General features: G+C 33.4%; 1 protein-coding gene and 1 long non-coding RNA gene across 4 annotated transcripts in view; both read right to left on the bottom strand.

The window, feature by feature from the left end:
- Nucleotides 1-2,577: 2,577 nt before the first annotated feature.
- LOC128227178 (uncharacterized) lies at nucleotides 2,578-6,583 on the bottom strand. Its single transcript, XR_008259773.1, has 3 exons — nucleotides 6,471-6,583; nucleotides 5,117-5,214; nucleotides 2,578-2,677 (listed from the first exon to the last, which is right to left on the bottom strand). It is a non-coding gene; the product is annotated as an uncharacterized LOC128227178 (long non-coding RNA).
- Nucleotides 6,584-13,367: 6,784 nt separating this feature from the next.
- Nucleotides 13,368-26,078, bottom strand: part of LOC128226519 (uncharacterized) — a 36,790-nt gene continuing 24,079 nt past the window's right edge. For 2 of the 3 annotated variants that reach the window (XM_052936435.1, XM_052936436.1), the window contains 4 exons: nucleotides 25,531-25,594; nucleotides 18,689-19,376; nucleotides 18,153-18,268; nucleotides 13,368-16,745 (listed from right to left, as the gene is read on the bottom strand). In XM_052936435.1, the coding sequence (XP_052792395.1) occupies nucleotides 16,737-16,745; nucleotides 18,153-18,268; nucleotides 18,689-19,373 (810 nt within the window). In that variant the 5' untranslated portion in view covers nucleotides 19,374-19,376; nucleotides 25,531-25,594 and the 3' untranslated portion in view covers nucleotides 13,368-16,736. The remainder of the gene's footprint in view (nucleotides 16,746-18,152; nucleotides 18,269-18,688; nucleotides 19,377-25,530; nucleotides 25,595-26,078) is intronic. The other variant, XM_052936434.1, reaches the window with a different exon arrangement.

The following is a 26,078-nucleotide window of genomic DNA, read 5'->3' as shown; positions in this document are numbered from 1 at the left end:
CAAACTTGAACCACAATTTGACACAGCACCATAACTCATTGGGTGTATATTGCTCCTGACCACTAGGAACTAGTTTTAAAGGTGATCCTATATCAAATAACTTCAAACCATGTTGTTTTGTGAACAACTCAGTCGACAGTGGGCGGGGATAGTATTCACCACATGACTGTATCGAAAATTTCATGCTCAGAAACAACAGTTCAGTTTCCAAAAAAATCAGAGGTTTGTTCCTGAGGTGACCCTTTATCATATTCCTTTAACCACGTTGATTCGTTAAGAACTTTGCAGTCGTTTTTTAACTATATGACTTTAACCACAACTACATAATAATCTGCTCAGAAACCGGTTGCCAAATTACAAATTCCTTCGTGTTATGATGGTTCGTAATAAAACATGGTCACCATTTGGCGGGTCTAGTTGTTTTCGCGGTGAACGCGGTGTGCCCTGGGCTTTGCACGTCCAACTATACTATATCTGCATATATGCAGCATTCTATAATAAGTACCTGAGTGGCATTGGCCTATGAGGTACGGATAAGTGTTTTGCAAGCTACACGTCTTCTTTATAAACCGAACTCATTAGCCAAATTATGTAAAAATCCCTCCGTGCAAGTTATAGCCCAGACTCGAATAAATTTACTCTGTCTATATGCATATATGCAGCTGCCTCGAACCTCAAAAGTTACCACCATGACACGTAACAGCCTTAATGGACAGATTTTAATTACAAACAAATAAGGTCAAAACGAGACATTTTGTTTAAAAGAAGGTAATGAAGTTATTGGATGCGTTTTGCTTTAATTATATGCCACTCAAAACGTCCCTTTATCAGTTATCACTCTAATTTATCAGTGAATATTAGCCCAATGACCTATTTCCACCAATTATCTGTATAGCAAAATTGTTCTCAACCACTCTTTTAGTCTTAAAAAAGCACTTTCATATCCTGCAACATTTAAAGACTACTGCTAAATGTTAACCCTTTTGTAAACGTTTATCTTGTGTTTAAAAGACAATAATAAGCATTTCTTATCTCTTCTATACTTGGAACAATGTTTAAATTGCAACATTGCTTTTATTTGAATGTTTTATTTAAATTAGTTGAGAAATTGTTTTTAGGGGCTTATGATTATCAGCAAAATGTTGAACAGGTGGCTATTAAGAAATAATCAGCGATTTATTCTAAAGTCAGACATCAACAGACAGACAGACAGACAGACAGACAGACAGACAGTTTATTATTATCAACATAAGAATCATAGCTTTGGAATAATGCGAAAGATTGTAATATGTGTTCGCTGTGATAATTATTCAAGCTAGGAGCTCCGCTACTTGCACCTAGCTATTTACAAATTATCGTCGCAGGCTGAAAATAAATAGAAGATTCAATATAAATTAAAAAGAAAATAAATGGCATATTTGTGGGTTTTGATAATTCTTCGATTTATATAAATATGGCTAAAACTAATGAGGAACTTAACTAAGGCAATGAAAACAGTAGACTGTATACTTGTATCAAAATCATTCAAATGAAAACAAACGTTCTTTATAGATGAAAACACTTTAAATTCGAAGTCTGACAATAAGTATATGGCTTTTATAGTCTGTAATGTTTAAATGACTTTTGACACGATTCTAACGAAACACATATATAAAGCATTGTCATGGTTGTTTATGTACGTACGATATCCGATGGAGAGAAACGTGTTCAGTGAATTGCTGAACTTCAGACCAAGCTTGTTCCACATTTCGTCCACGATACACTACATGGGTGGATTGTCCAGTTTGTCCACGGGAAAGTTTACTTCAAGGAACCAGCGCCCGTAACAAATTCCGTCCCTGATGTTGTTCCTAAAACATAATTTCATAACGTTTACATAACTTGACGAGTAATGGGTAAGCGATCAAATCAAGTCCATAAACATACCGGGTAATTGTTCTCGAAACTAAAAGGTATACGATTAGAGGGAATAATATATTAACTTTTACCGGCTATAAAACTGTTCACTAAACTAGACGGTATATAAGGAAACGAAGATAGCCATTCAAATCTTACATCATACCAATTCACGTTACTAAGGTGTCGGTAGCAAATCAATTCGTAAAACATACTGGCTAACTGTTCACTAAACTGGACGATATATAGGTAGGCAAAGGTAGCAAATCAAATCCTAAAGCATACCGGCTAATGGAGGTCACAGGCATCACAAACTCAAAAAAATGTACATAGGCTACCAAACTTTTAAGTGTTATAGTTCTTGAAAAGTAACTTACCTGACAATAAAAATAATTGTAAAGACTTCAATGATGGTTCATTTTCAACTCCGATAATTACATGTACATAACAAATAAAACCGTTGAAATTTGAAAGAAACGTCAAACTATGTACTGCACAACGTTGATATGCTAGACTATTGTCGAATGCTTTGGAGAACAGATGTTATGGTGCTCAGAACCGGTATCAAAAATGGCCACTTTAAGAGACATTGATGATTTATCAGCTGACCTGACCTAGCAGTACCATGAAAAACACATTCTGTTTGACGTGGTTGCAATAAAAAATCTGCCTGGATCCGCACCTTCCACGGCATCCGAAGAAGAGGCCATAGTCTTCTGGGTGATTGTCATCATCCAGTATCGCCATTCGGACACGCCCTGTGGTTCTGTCACTGGGGGTCCTTGAAAGAGAAAAAGAAATTGAAATTGAATACAAATGTAATGTATAAGATTTCGACAATCACTGGTTGAGAACTGGTTCGACGACCTTTCCCAATACCGTTAGAACATCGGCAACAAATTGACAGTATGTTGCTATTTATATTCAACAAAATCATGAAAACAGAACTTTTGGACCAATTTCAGGCATTCGCAAAAGCGACCAGTCACCGTTCTTAAAAACCCTGAAATGATCGAAAGCTACAAAGTGGATAGTACGTTGGTTGATCGACAACTAACAACCGAAACAATTTGGCCAGCTGTATCTGTCGAGATCATGGCTATTGTGCTTTCCGTAAGTCAGCGATATTTGTTGTTACTTATTCCGCTTTCAACCAAGGTTCCCATGGAATCCGTACAAACGCAATGCTGCGGTGCTTATTGCAGTGGAGCTAACTTCTAACTTCTTTGAATGGATAACGAATAAAACGACTGAGATTTGCGCATAGTTTAAAGAAAGAAAGGAAGGCGGTTAAATGAAAATGGAAAATCAAGAAAAATATCCGGTTTAAAATATTATCTCGGAATCACTGGGTTTTATTTTATGCTGTGCAGTATTCTCTTGTTTTCTGTTATTTTGTCGAAGTCATTCACAAGAAATAAGTAAGCATTGTTATGAACGTTTTACATACGCAACAACGTAATGCATGTAATGTTTTAATGAAGTAGCTTATTTCTTACGTAAACAAAGTCAACATCTAGAACCTCTTGAGCAGCAATACGAGACGTCATGAGCTTGAGCTTAAAAGTGGCTTGATGGCAAACTTCTTTAGAGGGAAGTTTTTAATTGATATATAAATAATTGTTAGTTCACAAAGAATGTCAAATAAAAACCAAAAATGTTTAAAAAAATATTGCATCAAAAACGTAGGATACTAGATTAATAACGAAACGTGACATTGACATTGAGAAGCAAGTAAAAGACAGACTTCTTCGGAAGGAAGATCTCTTTTGATCTTTAAATATTTTTAAGTTCATAATGACCATAAACTTTCTGAAAAAAATAAATCGCAGCGAAAATATAAATACCGGTCAAGGGCGCTCAACGAATTTGCGAAAGAGGGGACATAACTAAGGGGCGCAACCCATTGGCATACGCCTCTCCCTTAGGACCGTAAGTGGCATAAACTGTTTGCATGGGGATTTAGGATTACTCCTCAAGAAAGAATTAACACTTTGTAGTCAGAAAAGGTGCATTATGAGCATTTTTTATTACTTTATTTTCCTATATTGATATAAAAGTACAATAAGATTGTGTAAGAGGGGGCACGCCCCGGCTGCGCCTCCACCCCTCTTAATCCGCTTTTGCCAGTCGGCAGTAAGGAAACTGTATCCGGTAAAGCCTAACAATGGCACTGTAACGCGCAGTTTACCTCGATATGATGAAAAATGACATCAACGAAGACACATAGCTACTTCAGATTACATTAATATATTTAAACCTTAGACAATAGCACTGTCACGCGCAGTTTACCTCGATATGCTAAAAAAATGACATGAAAGAAGACACATAGCTACTTCAGATTACATTAAGATATTTAAACTTAAGACAATAGCTCTATAAAGGTCGTTTTAAGAAATTTTAAACAGCTACCTGCTGTCGAGCAATTCGTCTTCCTATTTTTTGTTTCTTCTATATCAACATTCAATTAAACCCTTGTAATTAAGAAAATTCCCTCAAAGATTTTTGATTCTGATTTATCGATTTATATAAACACTATCAAATCCTTAATCTTCTGAATAAATGTTTTATTGAAGTGTCAAGAAATAATAGATTCAACCTATGACAAAGACCTTATGATGGTCGTTTATAGAAGTTAAAAACAGCTAGCTCTTGTTAAGCAATCGCCTTCCTTTTTTACTTCTACGTAAATTTAAAATAAAACCCTGTAATAAAGACCATGCACACAAACAATGTGAATCCTGATATAAAGTAAGTATTGTATTAGTGTTAAAGCTAGCTTACTTGATCTGTCTGTTTCACTGTCCTTAAGGCGTTTTTATTACGTTTAAAGTTTCCGAGGTAAATTGGTATAAAGTCATTAATTGCCTACGACATAAGTTTTTATAGAGTATAGATTTAAGAAAGGATATCATAACATTAATGCAATAAATAAAGGCTATGTTGGATCAGAATTGGTCACAGATCTCATTTGCGAAAAATGGAAACTAATTGTTCAAGCTGTATAGTCAAATGTGTCACAATTCCTGTGAAAACTCGATTTTCTTATTAATAAACCGTTGAACATATTGGTTCTAAGATTGTAATCTTTGGAAAAGCACTACCCTAGCCGAACTTAAACCGTTTACTATATAATTGATAACGAGCTCATAGCCAACAATCTTCAATCTCCAGCAGGACCTTACTAAAGAAATGTAGATGCTATCCTATTGAGGCTAACCGTTATCCATTATGGCTTTATCTTGACTGCTAAACCGACCTCTGGGGAACATTTCCTTGGTGATCACACTGCAGTTTGCCCCTTCTACTGGCGAAATCCTGTTAAAGAACAAACACACAACATTCATTGGCTGGAAATATATAAGGATACTCATGTTCTCTTTTAATTACCTCATGCTGTATTGGTATCAATCAAGGATTTATAAGAAGTGAAAAAGCTTGTTCTCCTGAAGCTTCAAATTTTGATACCCAATGCAATATTTGTATCAGTTGCTGACTTTTAAACACTCATTTTATATAGTATATATGTACTGTGTTGTTTGTGGAGTTTTGAGCTGTTGTATCAGGATTGTGATTGTTTGTTTTTGTTGTCTATGTCTTTGGCATTGACCCTGTGTAATCAAAAGGTTTTTTTGTTTAATCTTTCGACTTCTGTACTTGTTTTTGTAGTTTTTTTATCTAAATGTTTATAAAATGTAATAAAGCGTGTTTTCTTGAAGCTTAAAATCTTTGATTACCCCATGCAGTATTCGTATCAATTGCTGATTTTTAAGATGTCAAGAATGATTGACCATTACTATATTTAACATGAATTATAGTTCTCACCTGAATTAGGACATGAACGGACCTATGCAAATGTTCAACACCTTAGGTGCTTCATTGTCATATAAATGTCAGTCCATTATTATTTATCCTTTTTTCTATACTAAACATTACAGACTTACACAGTGGGTAGTGTATCGATATGGAGATCGAAACGTAGTATTCACGAATATACAGGAGCAGAAACACTCATTTTCGAGCAAAACATCAATACTTTTAAATATATTCATTACTTTCTTTTTGAAAGACATGACGAGCACGGAACGCGGGATGATTATTTCTTTTAATCGGTGCCTTTTTTTTTGAGAATAGATTTGTTAAGTCATAAAAGTCGAGAAAGGTGATATCAACAAATGGAAGGAGTACAATTTACGAACCGCACACCAGGAAACTCATTTGACGTAAAGTTCCAAATGACAAATATCACTTCATCATTTATAGAAAAATCGTTTAAAGGTTTTAATTATAAGTTATCCGTGCAAAACATAATTGTTCATTAAAGAATATCTTTGTAAGTCCATCTTTTCTTCACGAATTTGAAAGCACCTGCTCCATCTTAATTTTAAATACTGCTCGATTCTACGTCGTAGGTATGTAATTGACAGTTCTAGTTTGATTGACTGCTATAAAATGTGCAACATTTTCATTATAATAACCCCTAGCTAAAGCGATATTCTATGTTGAAGATAGATTAAGACATATACAATGGCCACACAAGACCAAAACATAAATAACCACAGAGCAATGTGTACCTGAATTTAGAACCATAAGTGAACTCCTCGTTACCAACGTCGGTAATAGAGTATTGGTAACGGTAGGTGAGAAAGATGTTATGTGAACTGTAACCCGTGGCGTCGATGCGCCACATGGCCTCCAGTAGCTTGCCGGACATCTGTATGAGAAACATACGCCGTTATGAACACATGTATTGATGAAAGCTTCCCTAAGTTCTGCTTGCGTTCGCTCACGTAAGCTGTCTGTTCAATCGAAACATCTCGGCCATTATCCAACAGATACGAACTCGGAACTATTACGGGTATCTAAAAATAGTCCATCATGGAAATGCCCATTTTGAAAACGTGTTGTATGTGTTTTTGACCGTCAAAATACATACTTACTATTTTAGAAAAGAGAAGTGTATAGACATAAAACCGGTACAAAAATGTTTTATTCAGGTTTCTCCAGACACAAATATTTTTCCAAATTCATTGTTCATGTTATCGAATGTGTCTACTTAGCGTATTGATAATTGATTTAATCGCCGACAGCGTCATCACAATTTCGTATATCTGTAACTTTTTATGAGATATATCCCTTAGCTTGTCGGGGATAAGTTATTACACTTGCTAAGTGTGTTTATATGTCTGTTGCATCGCAGCTCATACAAAGCAAATGGTGAAACAAATCGCAAAGTCAGCAGCAAACACCTTTTAGCTAGCCATTACTGAACAGTTTCTAGGGGACCTTAAAAATTCAAGATGATGCAATAATAGGCTTATTATTGCCAGTAAGTTACTTCAGGAAGTAGTTTAACATTACGAATGATCCATCCGATTTATACAGTACATCTAAAGTTAAACTATTTAAGTTTTAGTTTGAATGAGACTTTTATTGACGCCAACCATTGTGGCGAATTCAACATTGTCAACGCTCGGGCTACATTTGACTTTTAAATGTACTAATATATTTGCAAAATACAACACACACGGGTCGGTCGACCAAGGTTCCGCGCAGAATGCGCAGAAGTCTTGTTACTTTTCGAAATAACTAAACATTTCCTACCGTGTTACGGAACACTCAAAGACTCAAGGTGTCCCGGCTCCGGGGGACTCGCCGGCACCCCAAAGGTGCGTCTTGCGGGCTGCATAGGGCGGGGTTGATCTTCTGACCGCGACCCTGTAACTACGGTTATAGATTTCAAGTATTGCAAGGAAAAGTTAGTACTACAAAATAACTAATTTATTACAATGAAAGGTGTTAATATATGAAACGACAATTATATTTAATGTTTTGAAAGTATGCACCATGCATTATGTCGACGCATCTTAAGTCCCTGATACCAGTATTTAGGAAAGCTCTTGGACAGGTACGACCGTGACAATGAAGCTTCTGTCGTTGTAAGATTAACAAGTTCTAAATAAATGATTTATTAATTATATATTTACACCTCATCTTCCATTTCTCAAAAGAACTGCCTTTCGGCAATCGCGAATATTTGCCGATAATGAAACATTTTCGGATATGGTCCGATCGCAAATCATCGCATAACAATATACATGTGAAATGAAAGTTGTTCAACTTTTTATTATTTGTTTTGAATCAGCAGGCTCCGAAAAACTAATTTATTCCCGCGATATTGTGACGTCATTTGATCAAACTGTTTCCGGTTACGTTCGGGTCGTTCTATTTACAGAACGGGTGAGGAAGTATTACATTTAGGTTTCCTAAATAAAATTATGTAATTTTTAACAACTCTTGAATAAAAAATGAACTATTGGTGAATTGCATGACTGATGTCATTATTGGGGTAAGAACGCAGTTGGACTTGGTAAAAATGTGGAGTCCAAAAGACATCAATCCCGCAATTTATTTGATAAAAAATAAAAAATTATACGTAAATGCAACTTAACACACCAATAAGGAAGAGTTTATTTTCAAGTTTAAAGTAAATCAGGGATGTGTTTAGAGTTGAAAGGAAACAAACACACAGTATGTGTTTTTACAAGTTTATGGTAAGCAACCAATAAGGATGTGTTTTTACAACTTTAAAGTAAACAACCAATCAGGATGTGTTTTTACAAGTTTAAGGTAAACAACCAATAAGGATGTACTTTTTACAAGTATAAGGTAAACAACCAATAAGGATGTATTTTTACAAGTTTAAGGTAAATAACCAATAAGGATGTGTTTTTACAAGTTTAAAGTAAACAACCAGTGTGTGTGTTTACACAAAGTAAGGTAAACAACCAATCAGTGTTTGTGTTTACAAGTATTAGGTAAACAACCAATAAGGATGTGTTTTTACAAGTTTAAAGTAAACAACCAATAAGGATGTGTTTTTACAAGTTTAAAGTAAACAACCAATCAGTGTGTGTGTTTACAAAAATAAGGTAAACAACCAATCAGTGTGTGTGTTTACAAGTATAAGGTAAACTACCAATCGGGGTGTGGTTTTTTTAAGTTTAAAAGACACAAACAATCAGTGTGTATTTTTACATGTTTAAGTTAAACAACCAATCAGTGTGTGTGTTTACAAGTATAAGGTAAACAACCAATAAGGATGTGTTTTTACAAGTTTAAAGTAAACAACCAATCAGTGTGTGTTTTTACATGTTTAAGTTAAACAACCAATCAGGGTGTGCTTTTTAAGATTAAAGTGAACAATCCATCTGTGTGTGATTTTACAAGTTTACGGTAAACAACCAATCAGTGTCCGTGTTTTAAGCTTAAAGGAAACAAACAATCAGTGTGTGTTTTTATAAGTTTAAGGCAAACAACCCATCAGTGTGTTTACACGATTAAAGTAAACAACCAATCAGTTTGTGTTTTTAAAATTTTGAGGTAAAGAACCAATCTGGGTGTGTTTTTTAAGTCTAAAAGAAACAAACAATCACTGTGTGTTTTTACAAGTTTAAGGTTAACAACCAATCAGTGTGTGTTTTTAAGCTTAAGGGAAACAAACACTCAGGATGTGTTCTTACAAGTTTAAACTAAACAACTACACAATGTCTGTGTTTTAGCTTAAAGGAAACAAACAATCAGTGTTTGTTTTTAAGCATAAAGAAAACAAACACTCAGAGTGTGTGTTTTAAGCATAAAGAAAACAAGCACACTCAGTGTGTGTGTGTTTTAAGCTTATAGGAAACAAGCACCCAGGGTGTGTGTTTTAAGCATAAAGAAAACAGGCACTCAGGGTTTGTGTTTTAAGCTTATAAGAATAGGCCTTCTAGATAAGTTTACACCGATTTGTTTTCACCCAATTCGAACGAAAGCTGACAACTTATAAAATCAGACTCGAGTGCGTTACCTGGGTAGAAACCAGTGTTTGTGTCGCTGTCGAGAGGTCATGAGAAGGTACCCTTGTTGGGGATCGAACCCACAACATCTTGACACCTATACCACTAGACAACTATCACTGGTCTCTTCTTGTGCGTTACATGAATAAATATATTCTTATCGTTTCTACCATCGTCGTGCCTTTAAGGCAATGCGTCAAGGACGGGACCAGGCTAAATGTAACATTTAAACGGCTTTGCCATTCACCAAGCGAGGGACAAGATCTACAATCATTGAGCATTGAAGGATAATAAAGGTTAAAGCCACCAATTGCTGAAAAATAAACATCGGGTTTCTAAATGTGTCTGTGATAAAACCAAGGTCAAAATAATCAATACATACCTGATTCCTTATTTACTTCCGATGTACTGTGGCATTTAATTTAAGATACAAGTTAGAAAATAAATTATTTGTTTAATCCTGTACCAAACACGAACCTTTGCATGCCTTGACTCGGTTTCAGAAAGAAATCCCAACCAAAATTTTAACACCAGTAGCTTCAAAGTTGACATTCTTACTTACATTAAGGCATTAGTTAACTTTAGAAAGATCAGATATTAGTAAGTAAATCTTAAATATCGCCTGAAATATCGATGAAAAGAATAGCCTCGGGAAAATATAAATTGATGATGAGATGTAACATGTGTTCTTGATGTATAAGTAATTATCATTACATAAACATTTCAGACATACCGCAGGCGTCACGTATTTCCCTCAAACAACAAGGAATACAACCACAACAACAACAACCGCAACAACAACACCAACAATAACAACACCAACAATAACAACAACTACATCAGCAACAAAATCAGCAACAACACCAACAACAAGAACAACAACAACAACAACAACAACAATCCATACGAGTATAATGGCAATTTTGTATGGCAATAACTAAAAAGATCAGTTCACTGAAGATGCTCAAGAAGTTTTTCAATAAAAACGGATTTCCAGCGCATATAGATCACAAAGGAAAAGTTGTAAGGTTGGAACAAACTTGGTAGAAAGTAGAGAGCTGGGCGAAGTGACATTGAGAGCAGGTTTTTACCTTTTTCTCAAGATAAATAAAGAACTAAAAATATTTTACCTAACTTTGGCTACATTTATGAAGTTATATCTATATCAATGCAAGTAAAATATAGTTTGTACAAGCGCGCTCGCACGTTCAGTCTATTATATTTGTCTGAATGTAACGGCATTCTCCTTATAATTATCCACTTTTGTATTGTAAACAAACTTACTTAAACCGACCATCTTCTTTAAACTACTTAGGTTGATGTTGTTTATTAAGACTTAGTTCCACAGTTTACGACGAAATGTAAACATTGCCACATTGAAAATACTTGTGTAAGATACAAAAATAGTTAATTAAAGTCAGGTTTGTGACATCAAGAAACATTAGCTTAATAAGCTATTTACCGACATGAAGAACACACATATATATCATTACAAAACATAACAATGAACTGGTGACCTGGAAAACGAAAGAAGCATATAGCTATAGATTAGTTTCACCCAGTAAATTTATATTTAACTGACCGTTCCAAGGCGGTTCCTAACAATCCTTCATACATACAAATACTTGTTTTATATAGTATATATGCTCTGTGTTGTTTGTGGAGTTTTGTGCTGTTGTTCCATGTTTCTTGTTTATGATTTTTTTGTTTTGTGTTCTATGTCTTTGGCGTTTACCCAGTGCCATTAAACCGGGTTTATGTTTAAACCTTTTGCTACTGATCTTGTTTTTGTATTTTTTCACATTCTTCAGTCAAACAAGTCTTTAGATTGGAATTATTTATTGCAAAAGCCATTTCTATTGATTCAGACAATTACAATGGCGGACTTATACACATTGACGTTTCAAAAATGAAATGTTGACATCATTTCAATCTGTTAAAACATGTCGTTAAGAGACATGTATATCGTTTTTATTGTATTAACTTTCGAATGCAAAGGAGGAACGAAATTCTTCTACTTCCTTTTTGCTTCATGAATTAGCAATTTCAAGAACACATCTGCATAAGTGACTAAAATTAGTAATAAGATTAATTAAAACAACGAAAAGAATGAAACTAAGTGAAATATGCCGATAGCTATAGAATATTTGTAATTTTCTATTTTTATTTTGACGTCGACTTCATAAGTAAAGATATCCCAGTTGTCACGGCAACACAATAATAACATAATTTTAGGAAAGATACAAACCACTGGTACGTAAACATTGTCTATGCATCCAAAAGGAAGGTGAATGCACAAAAAACTAAGGGGAATAACTGCTGTATAGCATCACTTGTAAAAAGTGTAGTTATCGCCCTGCAACTGTTTTTAAATCATAGGGATATCACTAGGATGTAGTGTTCGGGAAATAACTGGTCTATTATTTCGCCATATGTAATATTATTGTAGTTACCGCCCCTCAGCTGAGTTATAATGCCAACTGGGATAAAAGTTGTGCAGTTGTATTATAAACGCTTATTATATAGGCAGCTTTGTTTGACGTCGAACAAATCTCTTAACATAAAGGATTCAGTGAACAAACAAACATGTACATATGACACAAATTCAGGGCAAGGAAAAGTATATGTTTAGATGCTTTCTTTCTCTGTATGATGTTGCGGTATTTAGGGGTTTCAACCAGGTTAAAGGTCTTATGATGGCACGTTTTTCAACGATTATCAGTAATGTAAAACAAACTAATCCTTTATAAATTATACCAAGTTCGACCAGGGTTGGTTATCATTACATACTTACGAAATAATTTGGTATTCGTTGCGAAAAAGAATGTTCCCGGCATAACATTATATAACCTTCTATAGAAAATAACAAAATTAGTGCAACTACAATGCTTTTAATATTGAAGTCTCAGAGAAGCACTTGGGAAACTGATAAATATGTACAGCATGAACTTGCAACATGAGCAAAGTATGTGTAAATAACTAAATGCTTCACAGAAAATAGAATTTACAGACGTGGTCGACTGGAAAAGGAAAAACTAAAAAAAACCTCTTTTTGGGGAAAACCCGTTTGTCATAGCAATTAACAGGATTTGTCGTATGCTACTAGATGTAGAGCCTCATCACCCGTAAGCTCCTTAACAACAATGTATAGAAATGATATAAATGTAAATTATTAATGTTATCGTGCGAAATCGAGTTGCACAGGTGTATATATTATCGCTATGTTTTTCGTAGATAAGTGAAAACACAGTTGATAATTCATGTGACGAAATTACATGATATAGAAAACTTTAGCAGACCATAATTATTTTCTTGTAGAATAAAACAATTATTTGAATCGATGTGAACGTATCGGTTCTCCAAAGCTGATTGCATTTGTAGTCTTATGCGTACGAATCATTCGTGCTTATAAACGCCATCTGGGTGGTAATTCATTATAAACAAAGGAAATTCTTCAAGACATGAAGGTGACATGATTTCAACGCTGATTGGGCTGAATTTGAGGTGTAGAGAATACGTTCGTTCACCTCTAGGTGCATTTTACCCCATTGTGAATGTTTTTGGACATTTATATTTGCACCATATCTTACAAACTGATCAGTTTATGTTATGTATTTTTAACTGACACTGAAATTCATTTTTTTCTTTTATTTCTCTTCAAAATTCAACAATGAGGTGTGACTTAATTATGAGTAACAAAACCTGTACAATAACCAAACCAATGATAGAATTAAAACTTCATCACATGTTACTCACATGAATATTACATATTAATCACAAAATATCTGTTACATTAGCCATCAGATACATTCTCTTGTACATAGTAACAATGGTATTTTCTTAGAAGCAAAGTATACAAAAAAAATCAGCGTCTAAGAAGTTCAATACTAAAATAAAACGAAAAAAATCATACCTTACAGTCATGTTCAAAATCACACTAAGGTATATACTTAAAGTATAGAAGTAATAATGTATGTTGACAACTTAGTAAAAGAACAAAAACTGATTATGTAAAAATGTCCTCTAATATGGCACAACGAGTTTAACAGATCCATTGATTTATCAGAACACATTATCATATGTGACATAATCTGCTAAGGTGAGTATTGGTGAGACATTGATGTAAGTATTATTAAACGAAAAGCAAATTTTAAGCAAGAGATATGATAACATAACAAACGTATAATTATGCATAATATTAAATACAGTAACAGTTTTGATAACATATAAGAATAGCTATGCTTGACTGCTAATGAGGCATGAAATCTCGAAAAATGAAATTTGTGTTATTGAAGTTAAAAAACCCACACCTAAACCAAGAGATAGAATTACAGAACAAAAGTTAAGTTATGCATAAAATTAAATTAAGAACTTTACAAAAATATGTAAAAAAAAAGCCATTATTGCCTGCTTGCGGGGCATAATAACCTCGCAAAATACAAACTTACTCTCCGTTTAATCTTCTATTTTTGAATCTAAATTATTTTGATCGTTCAATGAATGCATACAGCCATCAAATTGACATAAGTATATTTGACAAATACTTCATGGAAGAACATCCGTACATAATTCACTATGAACTAAATAACACGTTCAAACTACAAAAACAAAAATCATTTCCTAATCAAAGACTTAGTTATAATTTCATCACATGTTACCCACAAAAATAATTTATCTACAAAATGTCTGTTAAATTTAACATCAAGTACATTATATTGTACATATTTAAAAAGATATTTTCTAAAAATCAAAGTATGCAGAATATATTTCAGCGCCTAAGAAATTCAATACTAAAATAGAAAAAAAATGCTCATTAAATACTGTCATACCTCATAGTCATGTTCTAAATCGTACTAAGGTATGTAAATGAAGTGTAGAAGTAATATTATATGTTGGCAACTTAGTAAAACACCAAAATGGTTCATAAAAAAGTCATCTTATATGGCTCAACGAGTTAAACAGATTCATTGAATAATCACAGCACATGTCATTAGCATATGTTACATATTCTGCGAAGATGAAAAATAATGAGACAAACATGTTAGTATTATTTATCAAAAAGAAAATTCTAATCAAGAGATATGATAACATACCAAGCGTATTATTATGCATGAAATTAAATTATAATACCTTTTCGAAACATGAAAAAGAAGCTATGATGCTTATGAGGCATGATATCTCGCAATATGAACTTTGTGTTATTGACTTTAATACAAAAACTTTAACCAAGAGATAGAATTACAGAATAAAAGAATAGAAGTTTAGTTATAAAAATATTAAATGAAGAACCTTTTAGAAAAATTGTAAAAGTAGCCATTATTTTGCCTGCTTATGAGGCATGAAAACTTCGCAAAATAAAAACGTCACTTTTTTCTCCTCATGGCCTTTTTTCGCTGACAACGTCACATTTGTTTTCTTTTATTTTTCTATTTTTGAATCTATATTATTTTGAGCGTTCAATGAATGCATACAACCATCAAATTGAAATTAGTTCATTTGCCAAATACTTCATGGAAGTGCACTCGTACATAATTCAATATTAACTAAATAACACGTTCGAATCACACACAAAAAAATTGTTTCCAAACCAAAGACTTAATTATAATTTAATCATATGTAGCTCACATGAATAATAACTATTTACTACAAAACATGTGTTAAATTTAACATGAAATACATTTTCTTGTACATAGTAACTATGATTTATTCTAAAAAGCAAAGTATACCAAAATATTATTTCAGCGTCTTAAAAATCCAATACTAAAATAGAAAAAAGTATGTCCATTAAATACTGTCATACCTAACAGTAATGTTCAAAATCATACTAAGGAATGCACATGAAGTGTAGCAGTACGATTGTTTTTCGTCAAGTTAGTATATTAATTTGGGCTTTCAATGAATGTATACAACCATCATGGAAGGGCACTCGAAAACAATTCATTATAAACTTATTAGAAATATATCAAAAGCAAGTCAAAATCTGTATCCTTGCGTAACGGCCGATTTTGACTTATGATGCTCAAACATCATGAATACAATACCTCCTTTCATAATTAATTCATTAAGATACAATACTTACTTCCATAATTAATTCTTATTTTTTTCTAAAAAGACATAATAATGAGACATGTCTAATTTTAATCCAAATGACATGGCTTTTGAAGACATTATTTTTTGAACACATCATCCACAACATGAGCAACAAGGCGAAAGAAAAATAGAACTCGATTGTTTCTATCAATTTTGAAACATTTGCAATATACGATATTAGTTAAGCAGAGCTGCTTTAGGGTAAGCGCTCTTTTAATTACAAAGGGTAAGATAAAATCGCAACAATGCGACAAAACTATGCTTACATTTTTGCAGCCAAAACAATTTCATACAAAAGTGATATTTCTATATAAGATTCATAACTAAAGATCCTTTATTCCTCAAATTATTCAGCTGACATCTTTTTTCATATAATCAACAGTGGCTCTGGCCTTAGACTTCAACCCGCCCCAAATGCAAAACATAGGTACATTCTCATATCAAATTCTATCAGACCAGATTTTGCTCGCAATATATCATTCAAAGTTACTTTACTGAGGCACACACAGTTTAAATCCATAAGGATGTCCGCAAACGATATCTTTATCCTGAATATATCCCTCAGTCATTGACATCAGCCTACATGTTATTTAATATAAATGGGTTTAAAACACTGCATCGCTTGGAACGTTTTGTGGATATAAAATTACATTGTATAGTTACTTTACACTGTTGAAAATATCTTAGTTACAGATTCGTCCCCTATGGTACTTTATGAAACGGCTCCAGGTGTTGAAATGAATTGTTGATATAAAATGATACGATTTTGTTACTATTCTTAAGAAGATTTAACAATACAAAGTATATTTATTCGAACGCAAAACCTTTTACTGTTTACAGTGCTAAAGGTTTTTAAACTATTTTTGTTCAATTATTGTTCCTAGTTTTTGTTTGTTCGCCCTCAACGCAGCTTCACACAGCCTGAAAGAAATAAAAACAACTTCTTAACGCTTTTGCTCATACCGAAGTAAGTGCATATGTGTTCCAAATTAAAACCAAAACATATAAGACAATGCCAAATATACCAGCGTCTTTGCTTTGAGTAGGACAACGCATTTCAGTGCAATGCTTACACGATTTCCTTACATGTAAAACAATGGACACCACCGGGACAAATCAGAAGTCTTAAATTTTAAGTGAAACTCGTATTTTAAATCAATACGTTAACAAGTATGCCAAACATAAATTTTGAGTGATTACCCTTTAACTACTTACTAAGTCATGCATTTATAGAAGCTATTCATTACTGATACCAAGAAGAAAATCGTTCATTCCATAGCTGAAAACGCACAATGTATCAAATGACTGATGGGTCCTTAAATATTTAGAGTGGTTAGCTATCGTATCATAAGGTCGATGTATCATTCATAAAAACATTGGGTTTGATATCTATTCATCCTTTTAATTGTGGTAATGCTTATTTTGGAGTAAGAGTATATTTTTAACCATGATCCTGTTTTAACCTATCGAGAAATTGGAAGTCGTCATTTAATTGTTAGTGTGGAAATTCATTGAAATGAAACGTTTAAATTAGAAGACATAACCATACTAAGGCATATACACTTCTTTGGTGGAGTATTTTTCGGTAGCACAAAACTGTTAAGTATGAACCTTGAAAATCAGGCCCCAATATCATGCTTAACTCAAGTCAAATCTCAATCTAAACTCATTATATGCTATACATGCATTGTATGATTTAAAACCTTGCATGCTTTTTATGCTTTTTGAAAACGCTTTTTTTCATAGAAATTGTAGTTTAAGAGATTTTGTCAATAAGTCGAAGAAAACCCTATTCTAGAGTAAAACGTTTTTGGATGATTTGGGGTAAATTGAGTTTAGACTGTTAACTATCAATGGTGAACTGTCGATGACAGCCTTTAACTGGCTTTATAAGATTGAATATGCAAATTTAAGTTTTAATTCATATGTCCGTAAAACAAACTTGTATTGATACAATGCGTGTTTGTGTTTTAGTTTTTGTATACAAATATTCCGACACCCCATTAAGAACATACGTTCACTGAGATACTTGTTAAACACAATACAGGCACTCGTGAAACTAAGTTCACAAGTAATATACTGGACTGAATATGTTTTTTATCAATATTCATGAAATGCATTTTTTAAAGTTTATCAGTGTAAATGTGTTGTGGATATGTATTGTAAGCGAAGAAAAAGTCGGCTTTCGTTTCCCTTAACAGTGAAATGGCGTAGAAAAGAGTTCATGTGGCTGTACCAAACGAATTGACCGTCAACATATATTCATGGTCCAAAGGCCTAGATGTATCCGGTAAGCATTTTAACAAAAAAAAGACATGAGAATCTTACTCGATTCAGTTCCAAATTACAATCGCAGAGTTTGTCAAGGACATCAGTTTCTTGAATTTGTCGGAACGTTTTTCCGCATAAAAAGCACTCGACGGCATCATGGTAACGATCAGAACCTGAAACAGGAAAATAATTTGAATATCTACACATCGGGCATAGATTCTGGCAGTCATTGTGTTATAAATTGGTGCTTTTTTGAACATAATTTAATGGTCAAGTGTGGTTTGTAGATAAAAAGATATTGAATCAGTCAAAGGTCACCAAATGAAAATGATCCTATGTGAGACAAATAAGGTTAACAATGTCCTAGATGAATGTCAGTGGTACATGTTTGATCTTCGGCAAACTAATATTGTGAACCGAATACTTCACGCATCTAAACTGTCATCAATATAAACGATCTCGTTGCAGAACTTAAATCTTATAGCATGTCTTAGATATTGTGACCATTAACATTGTATCAAAGTGTTGCATTAATTTAACAATAACGAAAAAGGTATCAATTAATTTGTAAAACATCGTAAGATATTGGATACCTCTGAAAATGAAGTTGGCTTGTGCCATTTCCGCGGAAGTAGGTTTCTGGTGTGGCCAGCTCCTGGCATGGCCTTCGAAAGATTTCAGCCGCTTTTTATACGCTTTATACTTTGGGTGTTTTATATTGACTTGAAATCTGTTTCGCGGTTGACTATTGTACTCGCCGGTTGCGCCGCCTGATACCTCCAGATTTTGGTCCTGACTTGGACAATGTTTCCTCTTCGGCTGCAAGAGTCGACTTTGTTCTACGCCAGTAAAACTTGTAGCTGGCGCGTTCCTATTAAAAGTCTCGTTGTAATCGCGACTGTTTGGTGGATAAGCAACTGCATCTGCATGTCTTTCCCGTCGGTACTCATTTGCCGACGTACTTATAGCAAGAGCTTCGAATTTTGAACTAATTGGGGATCCAAACGGACTACTCTCCAGCTCGGCATGACCCTCTCGAATATCCGGCTGATATGCATTACCGTTTTCATTCACCAATAGTCCATTTGAGGCTAAACTGTTTTCCGTATCAAAAGAGACTACGTGCCTTTCTGTAGGTCGTTCGAATTCCGTTAATGACGTTACAAATGCGTGTCGCCCTCCCATAGTCTCTTCCTGACGATTATACGGAATACTTGGCACATTATCTGCTTCGATAATAGACAGATGACCATGAGCTGTTTGATTGTTGTCCGACATTGTCTGAAATAATAACTAGTTGTATAGGCATGCAATCTTTAAATATACATATAGATTAAGCAGGTTCGTGTAAGACTGGCCGGTCAGTTTAAATGTAAGTCAAGCATGGGCGTTTCGCTCTCGAAAACTGCCAACCCTTTGAATAATACACACTTCTTAAATCAAACGCCCTTGGCTTCTTTTATTTTCATATTTCATTTTTGCGTTTGTTTAATTTAAATTTTGACTTCATCTTCAATTATTATTGCAACATTTCCTGTTCAGAGGAGTACACATACAAGTGTACATTTTTTATAGATAATATCATACTTCCTGGTCCATTCAGGACGCAATTTTGAATACAAAATATTGCGCAAGGTTATCTTTCCAATTATTGACTTAGAGGGTCCACGCTAACAAATTAAGCAAAACAATTTTTACACAACTCCATTCAGGGTTCGGCTATGCAAAACAAATATGAGTAATTAGTCTGACTTTAAAGCTGCACTCTCACATATTGATGATTTTGACAACTTTGATTTTATGTCTTGGAACAAGACAACTTTTACGAGAATCCATGGAAACCATTTAAGACTGCTGCCAAAAAACAGATCGCAGATGTTTATATCACATTTTAAAAATCGATGTTTTATGCATATTTCTTACACCGTTTGTAACGGTTTTTGCCTTAAAAATTAATTAAATAAATTGGAAAACGTACCAATATTCCGTTTGCTATATTCTTTTTACATGTATGCTTTTTATAAATGAAATTTATTTACATTGAATAATGAAAAGTGAGTTAAGACCATGAGAAATGACTACACAACTTTCACTTGGCATATGTATAATCATTCTGCTACTGAGCTTGTTTCTATAGTTTTTCGCATAAATATTCAGAACTATATTTGTAACTTTAAATATCTTTAAATGCCACGAACAGACTATTTACAGCTCTGTTAGTTTATTGCATTATTTTGATTGCTTTTGGGTTTATGATGTATTTGTCTTAATTAATGTAATTAGATTATTATGACATAATGACAATGTTTCGAATTGTTATAATAGTCCTAACTTTGTTAAAGCTTAATATCATGAAGATGAAAGAACAAATAGGTAAACTTGTTTACTTCAAATAAAAAGCAGACTTATTCTGACAAATTTTAACGACTTTCAGTCAGCTCCAGTTCTGTCAAACAATTCAATATACTTAATTACTGTATTGTTTGTAAAGAGCGAATTAAAATTAAGGTGTGGTAGAAAGTTTATGGATTTTGATGCCAACATTTTTAATATGTGCAAAATAGCAGTTAGGAAACTAAATATAATTCAGAGACTGAGTTACTTTTTGATAATCAATCTGTCTTATCATCTTTAGATTTTTTTATCAGATCCTATTTTAAAGATGGACTCTTACCCCTATTGGTAATTGGTTATGATATACCAAAATGAAGGAATAAATGCCGAAAACAGAGGTGCTTATGAAGGATACCGAGTTTAATTTGAAAGAAAGGTGCAGAAAACACGTTATTTCTACCTATAAGACTACAGATGATCTCAGTTAATCTTTCATCAATCACCAATCATTTAATATTTTTGCGTTTTCAGCCATTAAATACACGGCTACAATCTCTTTATCAGTAATTGATATTTTTCATAAGTACATCATTCAGTATAAAGTTATAGAGGATATTTGTTTATTTCAGTGTAAGATCGTATTTTATTTCACGAGTGTCATAGAAAAACATATTTTCACGAGTGGCGAAGCCACGAGTGAAAATGTAGTTTTTTATGATCACGAGTGAAATTAAATACGATTTTACACTGAAATAAACAAATTTTCTGTTTCTTTTATGCTTATTTTCGGAGTTTTATTTGTTTTGTTTTTATTTATTTCTGAATTACCGCCTTTTTTGAAAAGGGTGGGCTTTACGCCGCTACCCGTGGGGCGCCCCTCATGCATAATTATAGCTGTCAACTTTTCTACTTTCGGTTTGCTGAGAAATAGTTCTCTGCTATTCATTCTTATTGCTTAATATTCGCTCGTTTTTTATTGCAAAGCTTTATGAATAGTAAACATTAAGTATTATTAGTGCACTAATGTTCCAAAAAATAATGAAAACACTTTTTATTTTAACCAAATTACTACGCCGCTATTTATAGAATGAAAATTTGGAAGGTCAAATGTGTTAGCAAAACAACTGTGGATACTCATTGGATTTTAACCATTCTTCTTAGTTTAAGACTGCATATACGCGTGTTTTTAAAGTAAGTTAATATTCAGTCATCTTACTGTCAGAGACCAGTCTGTTTCGCTTTATAATGTTTGTTTTCCGGAAGAGTAAATGCCACGCTAGTTTGTTGACACATTTTGAGATGTGGGTGGGGTAAAAAATATCGGATCTATCTGTAAATTGTTGTGTGAATTCTCCAGGAAGCTCATCTTACGTACTACAACGGTTAACAGTTCAAAATACATTTGAACGATGCTATAAAATTTTATTTATGTTCGAACAGTTGTTTTTGTCTGTAATTTGTTTGAAATGAAAGCAAATGTTCGAACATTCAGCTTCAAAGATCAGTAAAATGTTTGATAAACGGGATAACCGGTAATAAACGGTAAGTTGTTAATTTCCAATTATATATTTAATTAAATTTATAAAATATTTCTTTATTTTTTAAAACATTTTTTGACATAATTTACTGAAGTCCAGTGTTCTGTTTGACCAAGGCAAGTACATGTAACAACAAAGGATTTTAAAAGTAGTTCTGAAAATTGATATTTTCACTCCTTATTTTGCAGTGAAAATATCAAATTGATATTTTCACTGTTGTTATTTCACTGTTAAAACCCCATATTTCATCGTAAAGCATGAAAGAAAAAGGTTTATCACTCAAAATATATGTTTGTTATACATGTGTATGTATTGGTTTTGAATTAAAGTGTCACTTAAACTATTGTCCTATAGTTTTTACTTTTTGTGGCAAGACCAACAAAGACAAAATTGAAAACATTCATTTCAGAGCTTAAAAAATTGCTTTCAATGATTACACGTCAATTTATAAATATTTGTTTAAAATGATTCAATTTCTAACATAACATTTGAGCAAAAATGAATCGCTCTTGAAAACAAATGTATGTACGGTAAGGTTTCTCAACCCGTTTCGCTTTTTAAGACATGTAATTTTAATCTCAGATATAAAAATGTAGTGTAGATGCGCCATCGGTTAGTAAATATCAATATTGGAAACATTCTTTTCGCTATGAGGCCACCCAGGTATGGAACGGCCTCTCAAAGAAGGTGCTGTTAAAAATACCTTGAATTTAGAAGGCTGATCCGCACCGGACCAGTTCCATTTTAAAGATGCTCAATGTGCTTATAAGCAATTGTTACTGCAAAAAGAGAAATATTTGTTGTCTTTCTGAATATCATTAACATTTTTCTTAACGGAAAAGAAATTTTGTTTTCAATGGGGTGATTTATATGAACTGGATAAGATTTGGGTTTTGAAAAACAAGAAACGTTTTTAGCGGGCTTTTTTAAATATTCATTATCAAAATTTGATTCCATGGGTCAATTTTTGTTTTTATTTGTTTCAAATTTCTGAATGCAAAACATCTATCGACAACATTTAACTTCTTGAGGGGCTTTTTTCGTAAAGTTTACGATTTGGTGTATTCAAAACAGTGGTAGGTGCTGATATTTCCAGGACAGTGGTTTTGCAGAGATTTGGACGGTTGCCTGTGGGTAGGGATTGACACAATCATAGAATCAATCATGTAACTCTTCTTGCTAATGTCAGCAAAATAAATAAGTATTTCCAATTGCATGATAAACTGAGTACCTCATCTAAGCAATTATTTTCAAAGATCTTTTCTAGTAAGCTGAAAAAAGTAATATACCATGGTCTTATTCACATGTACATCATGTCAACTGTTGGGACCGTGCGTGACTGGCCGTACAAAAAGGAAAACTAGTGGATGCTATCATTAAATACAGTGCTTTAGATCATTTTACTTTAAGTTACTGTCTGCATGAATGTAAACGGCTTTTGTAAATACTCTTCCAATGTGTAACTTTTTTTAAACTGTATGCTTTTATTTCCAAATCATCAATTCGTTATTATATAGTGTTATGTTATGTATTTTTGCTATTCATGTCTGAAAAAATCCCATTGAGCTTTTTTTTTAGCATATACCCGACTTTAAATAAAGACTATAAGTATCTTCCATGGCCGATAGTGTAAGATAGGTTCATTCCGACCCGAGCGTAGTTTTTTTTTGCGGAAACGAGGTTTACCGAGCAAAACACACTGCGCGAGGGTCGGGATAAACCTATCTTACACGAGCGGCTATGGTAGATGCTTTTTCTCCCACATCAGTTAAACAAAATTGAATAGATATGCATTTTTTTTGCTGGAACTCTTTTGTGCTTAGTGAAAATAATTGCGTATGGATATGCGATAATTCGTGGTTGTCATGGATATGCGCGCAGTGATTCAGATTATGTTAATAGTCAAATCGATCTTTAAATAGTTCTAAGGAGAGTGAAGCATTATTTCTTAAAAGGTGCGTGAAAACTGTTTTATGGTGACATTTGAAGCGAGAAATAGTTAATTCGCGTTCTAAATATTGCCACAAGACAAGGTTTCCATGATGCTACAAACAACAGACTTCAACAAGGGAGGTAATTACAATGTGGCGACCATTAAAAAGGAGTTCCATACGGGCATGTTCTCTTCCCCCGTGGGCAAGATAAGAATTTCTAGCATGGTTAAATTATTGGATCTACTTATCTGAGGTGGGAGAATATTGTATCTAGTAATCTGCATTTATTATAATTTCGATGAATTTAACGAGAGGGACTTTCTGCGGTGCAGGAGTCAAAGCGTTACTGATAGGACCATATTTCTGCTGAATAAAATTTGAATTCAAGTAGATCCTGAGAAATATATTCCTATCTTAGTTCTATGTGGGACGCTTACAACTGACATATGCAATGACAAAACAATAGGAAATTCTTTTTATCTACCAAACCAACTATTGAAAAAAGAGAAAAGTGTAAATTACGACTCAAATAAACATACTCATATGAGCATTTATGGGCTATTACTATATACTCATATATATATAGTTTTGTTCCCTGACCAGGTGTGTTTAAATATCGTAAAACACAGGTGTGCCATAACATTATCTGAAATAGTTATCTTTATAGTTATGAGTGTGTTACATTTAAAATCTGATTAAAATTAGTATATTAGTATCAACTACAAAAAGGAAGGAATCAAACATAGTGCTTATAGTCGCTTAAAATAAACATAACAATAAAACCATTTCTAGGCTATGATCGTTTTATAAAACATTTCTGTATCGTTTATTTTGTCCCATGATTTATACGTTAGTGGGTAAATAGGTGACCCAATATGTGATATACGGGCAATGGAAAACATGCCCGTTTATCCCTAATCGGGTCACCATCTAAACCCGTAACGTATATACCACTTTGACATAACCTATAAGGATCTTTTTAATTATGTCACATGTTGCAAACGAATCATTTCGCGTCAAAAATGGTTTCATTGTATTTATTCCAGAATGGGTGAGCACTTGTTTACAAAGAGGACAGTCATGAGTAGGAATGAATAATAAGTATCTATGGAGATATACGTAGAACAAGTATGCATGAAGTACTAAATAACTTAAGAATGAAGAACACTTTTGAGCATGTATTTTTCATCTAATGACAATAAGAGAACATGCTGCAAGTTATATATATACCATTATATTCCTAGTTCTTGAAATGTAATAAGGTATTAAGAAATGACGTATTGATTTTGGCACAGAATCAAACTTAATTTAGTTGTAAACCTTCCAATTTTATTCAATTGACTGAATTATTCAGTTACTGTATTATATTCAAGCCCTTTAAATTTGAAACTTCGATATTGAAGTAAATCTGGTTTTTAAATAAGCCAAATGTCGGCAGAACCGTGCTTACAATTGTATTACTGTCACCATGTTAAAGTTATGTTAAATAAACGTGACATTGATAATTCTAACCTGACACCTAATTCTGCGCCTGCCCTTTTAAACTTAATACTTTAAGCTTTAAGTGAATCAGCGGAATACAAAAGCGGTAAAAAGTAGAGAAATTAATAACAAATATCCAATAACTACCGTTCGGACACTGTTTGAGAGCCACTGAGTCGTCCACAGTCAAAACCCTTTACCCGGATGACAGCTGCAAGTAGATAAGTTACAATTGTCGCAATTGCCAACTAATACGACTGTAGTTGATTACAAAAGCGATTTAAATCACTAGGCACGCGTAGCTTGCTAGACATTGAGACAGTCATTCGAAATATTGTTAGAGATGGTAGCGTTATCAGACGAAAACATGTTACGCTATCCCCATGTATCTAAATAAAAGAAATAAAGCCGAAACACTTGTCAAGAATCTTGTAATACTGCAGATCAAAATTGTCTCTATGGAACTTCAAGTTGAGTAAAGATTTAAAAGTTAACAATGATGATGTTTGCACCAATTTCACTTTAAAAAACGTTATGAAGGATCGGTCTGTATTGCAAAAGGATCTTGTTTAACCCTGCCATATGTTATAAATTAATTACTGACACCCCTTCGAACTAACAAAGCCCTTTAAAACTGTACTCACATGTTTGTTTACCAAATATTAGTAGATTTATACAACCAACAATATTATGTT

This window comes from Mya arenaria, chromosome 3 (assembly GCF_026914265.1).
Source record: "Mya arenaria isolate MELC-2E11 chromosome 3, ASM2691426v1".
NCBI classification, from domain to species: Eukaryota; Metazoa; Mollusca; class Bivalvia; order Myida; family Myidae; genus Mya; species Mya arenaria.
This window is presented reverse-complemented; position numbering and strand designations above follow the sequence as displayed.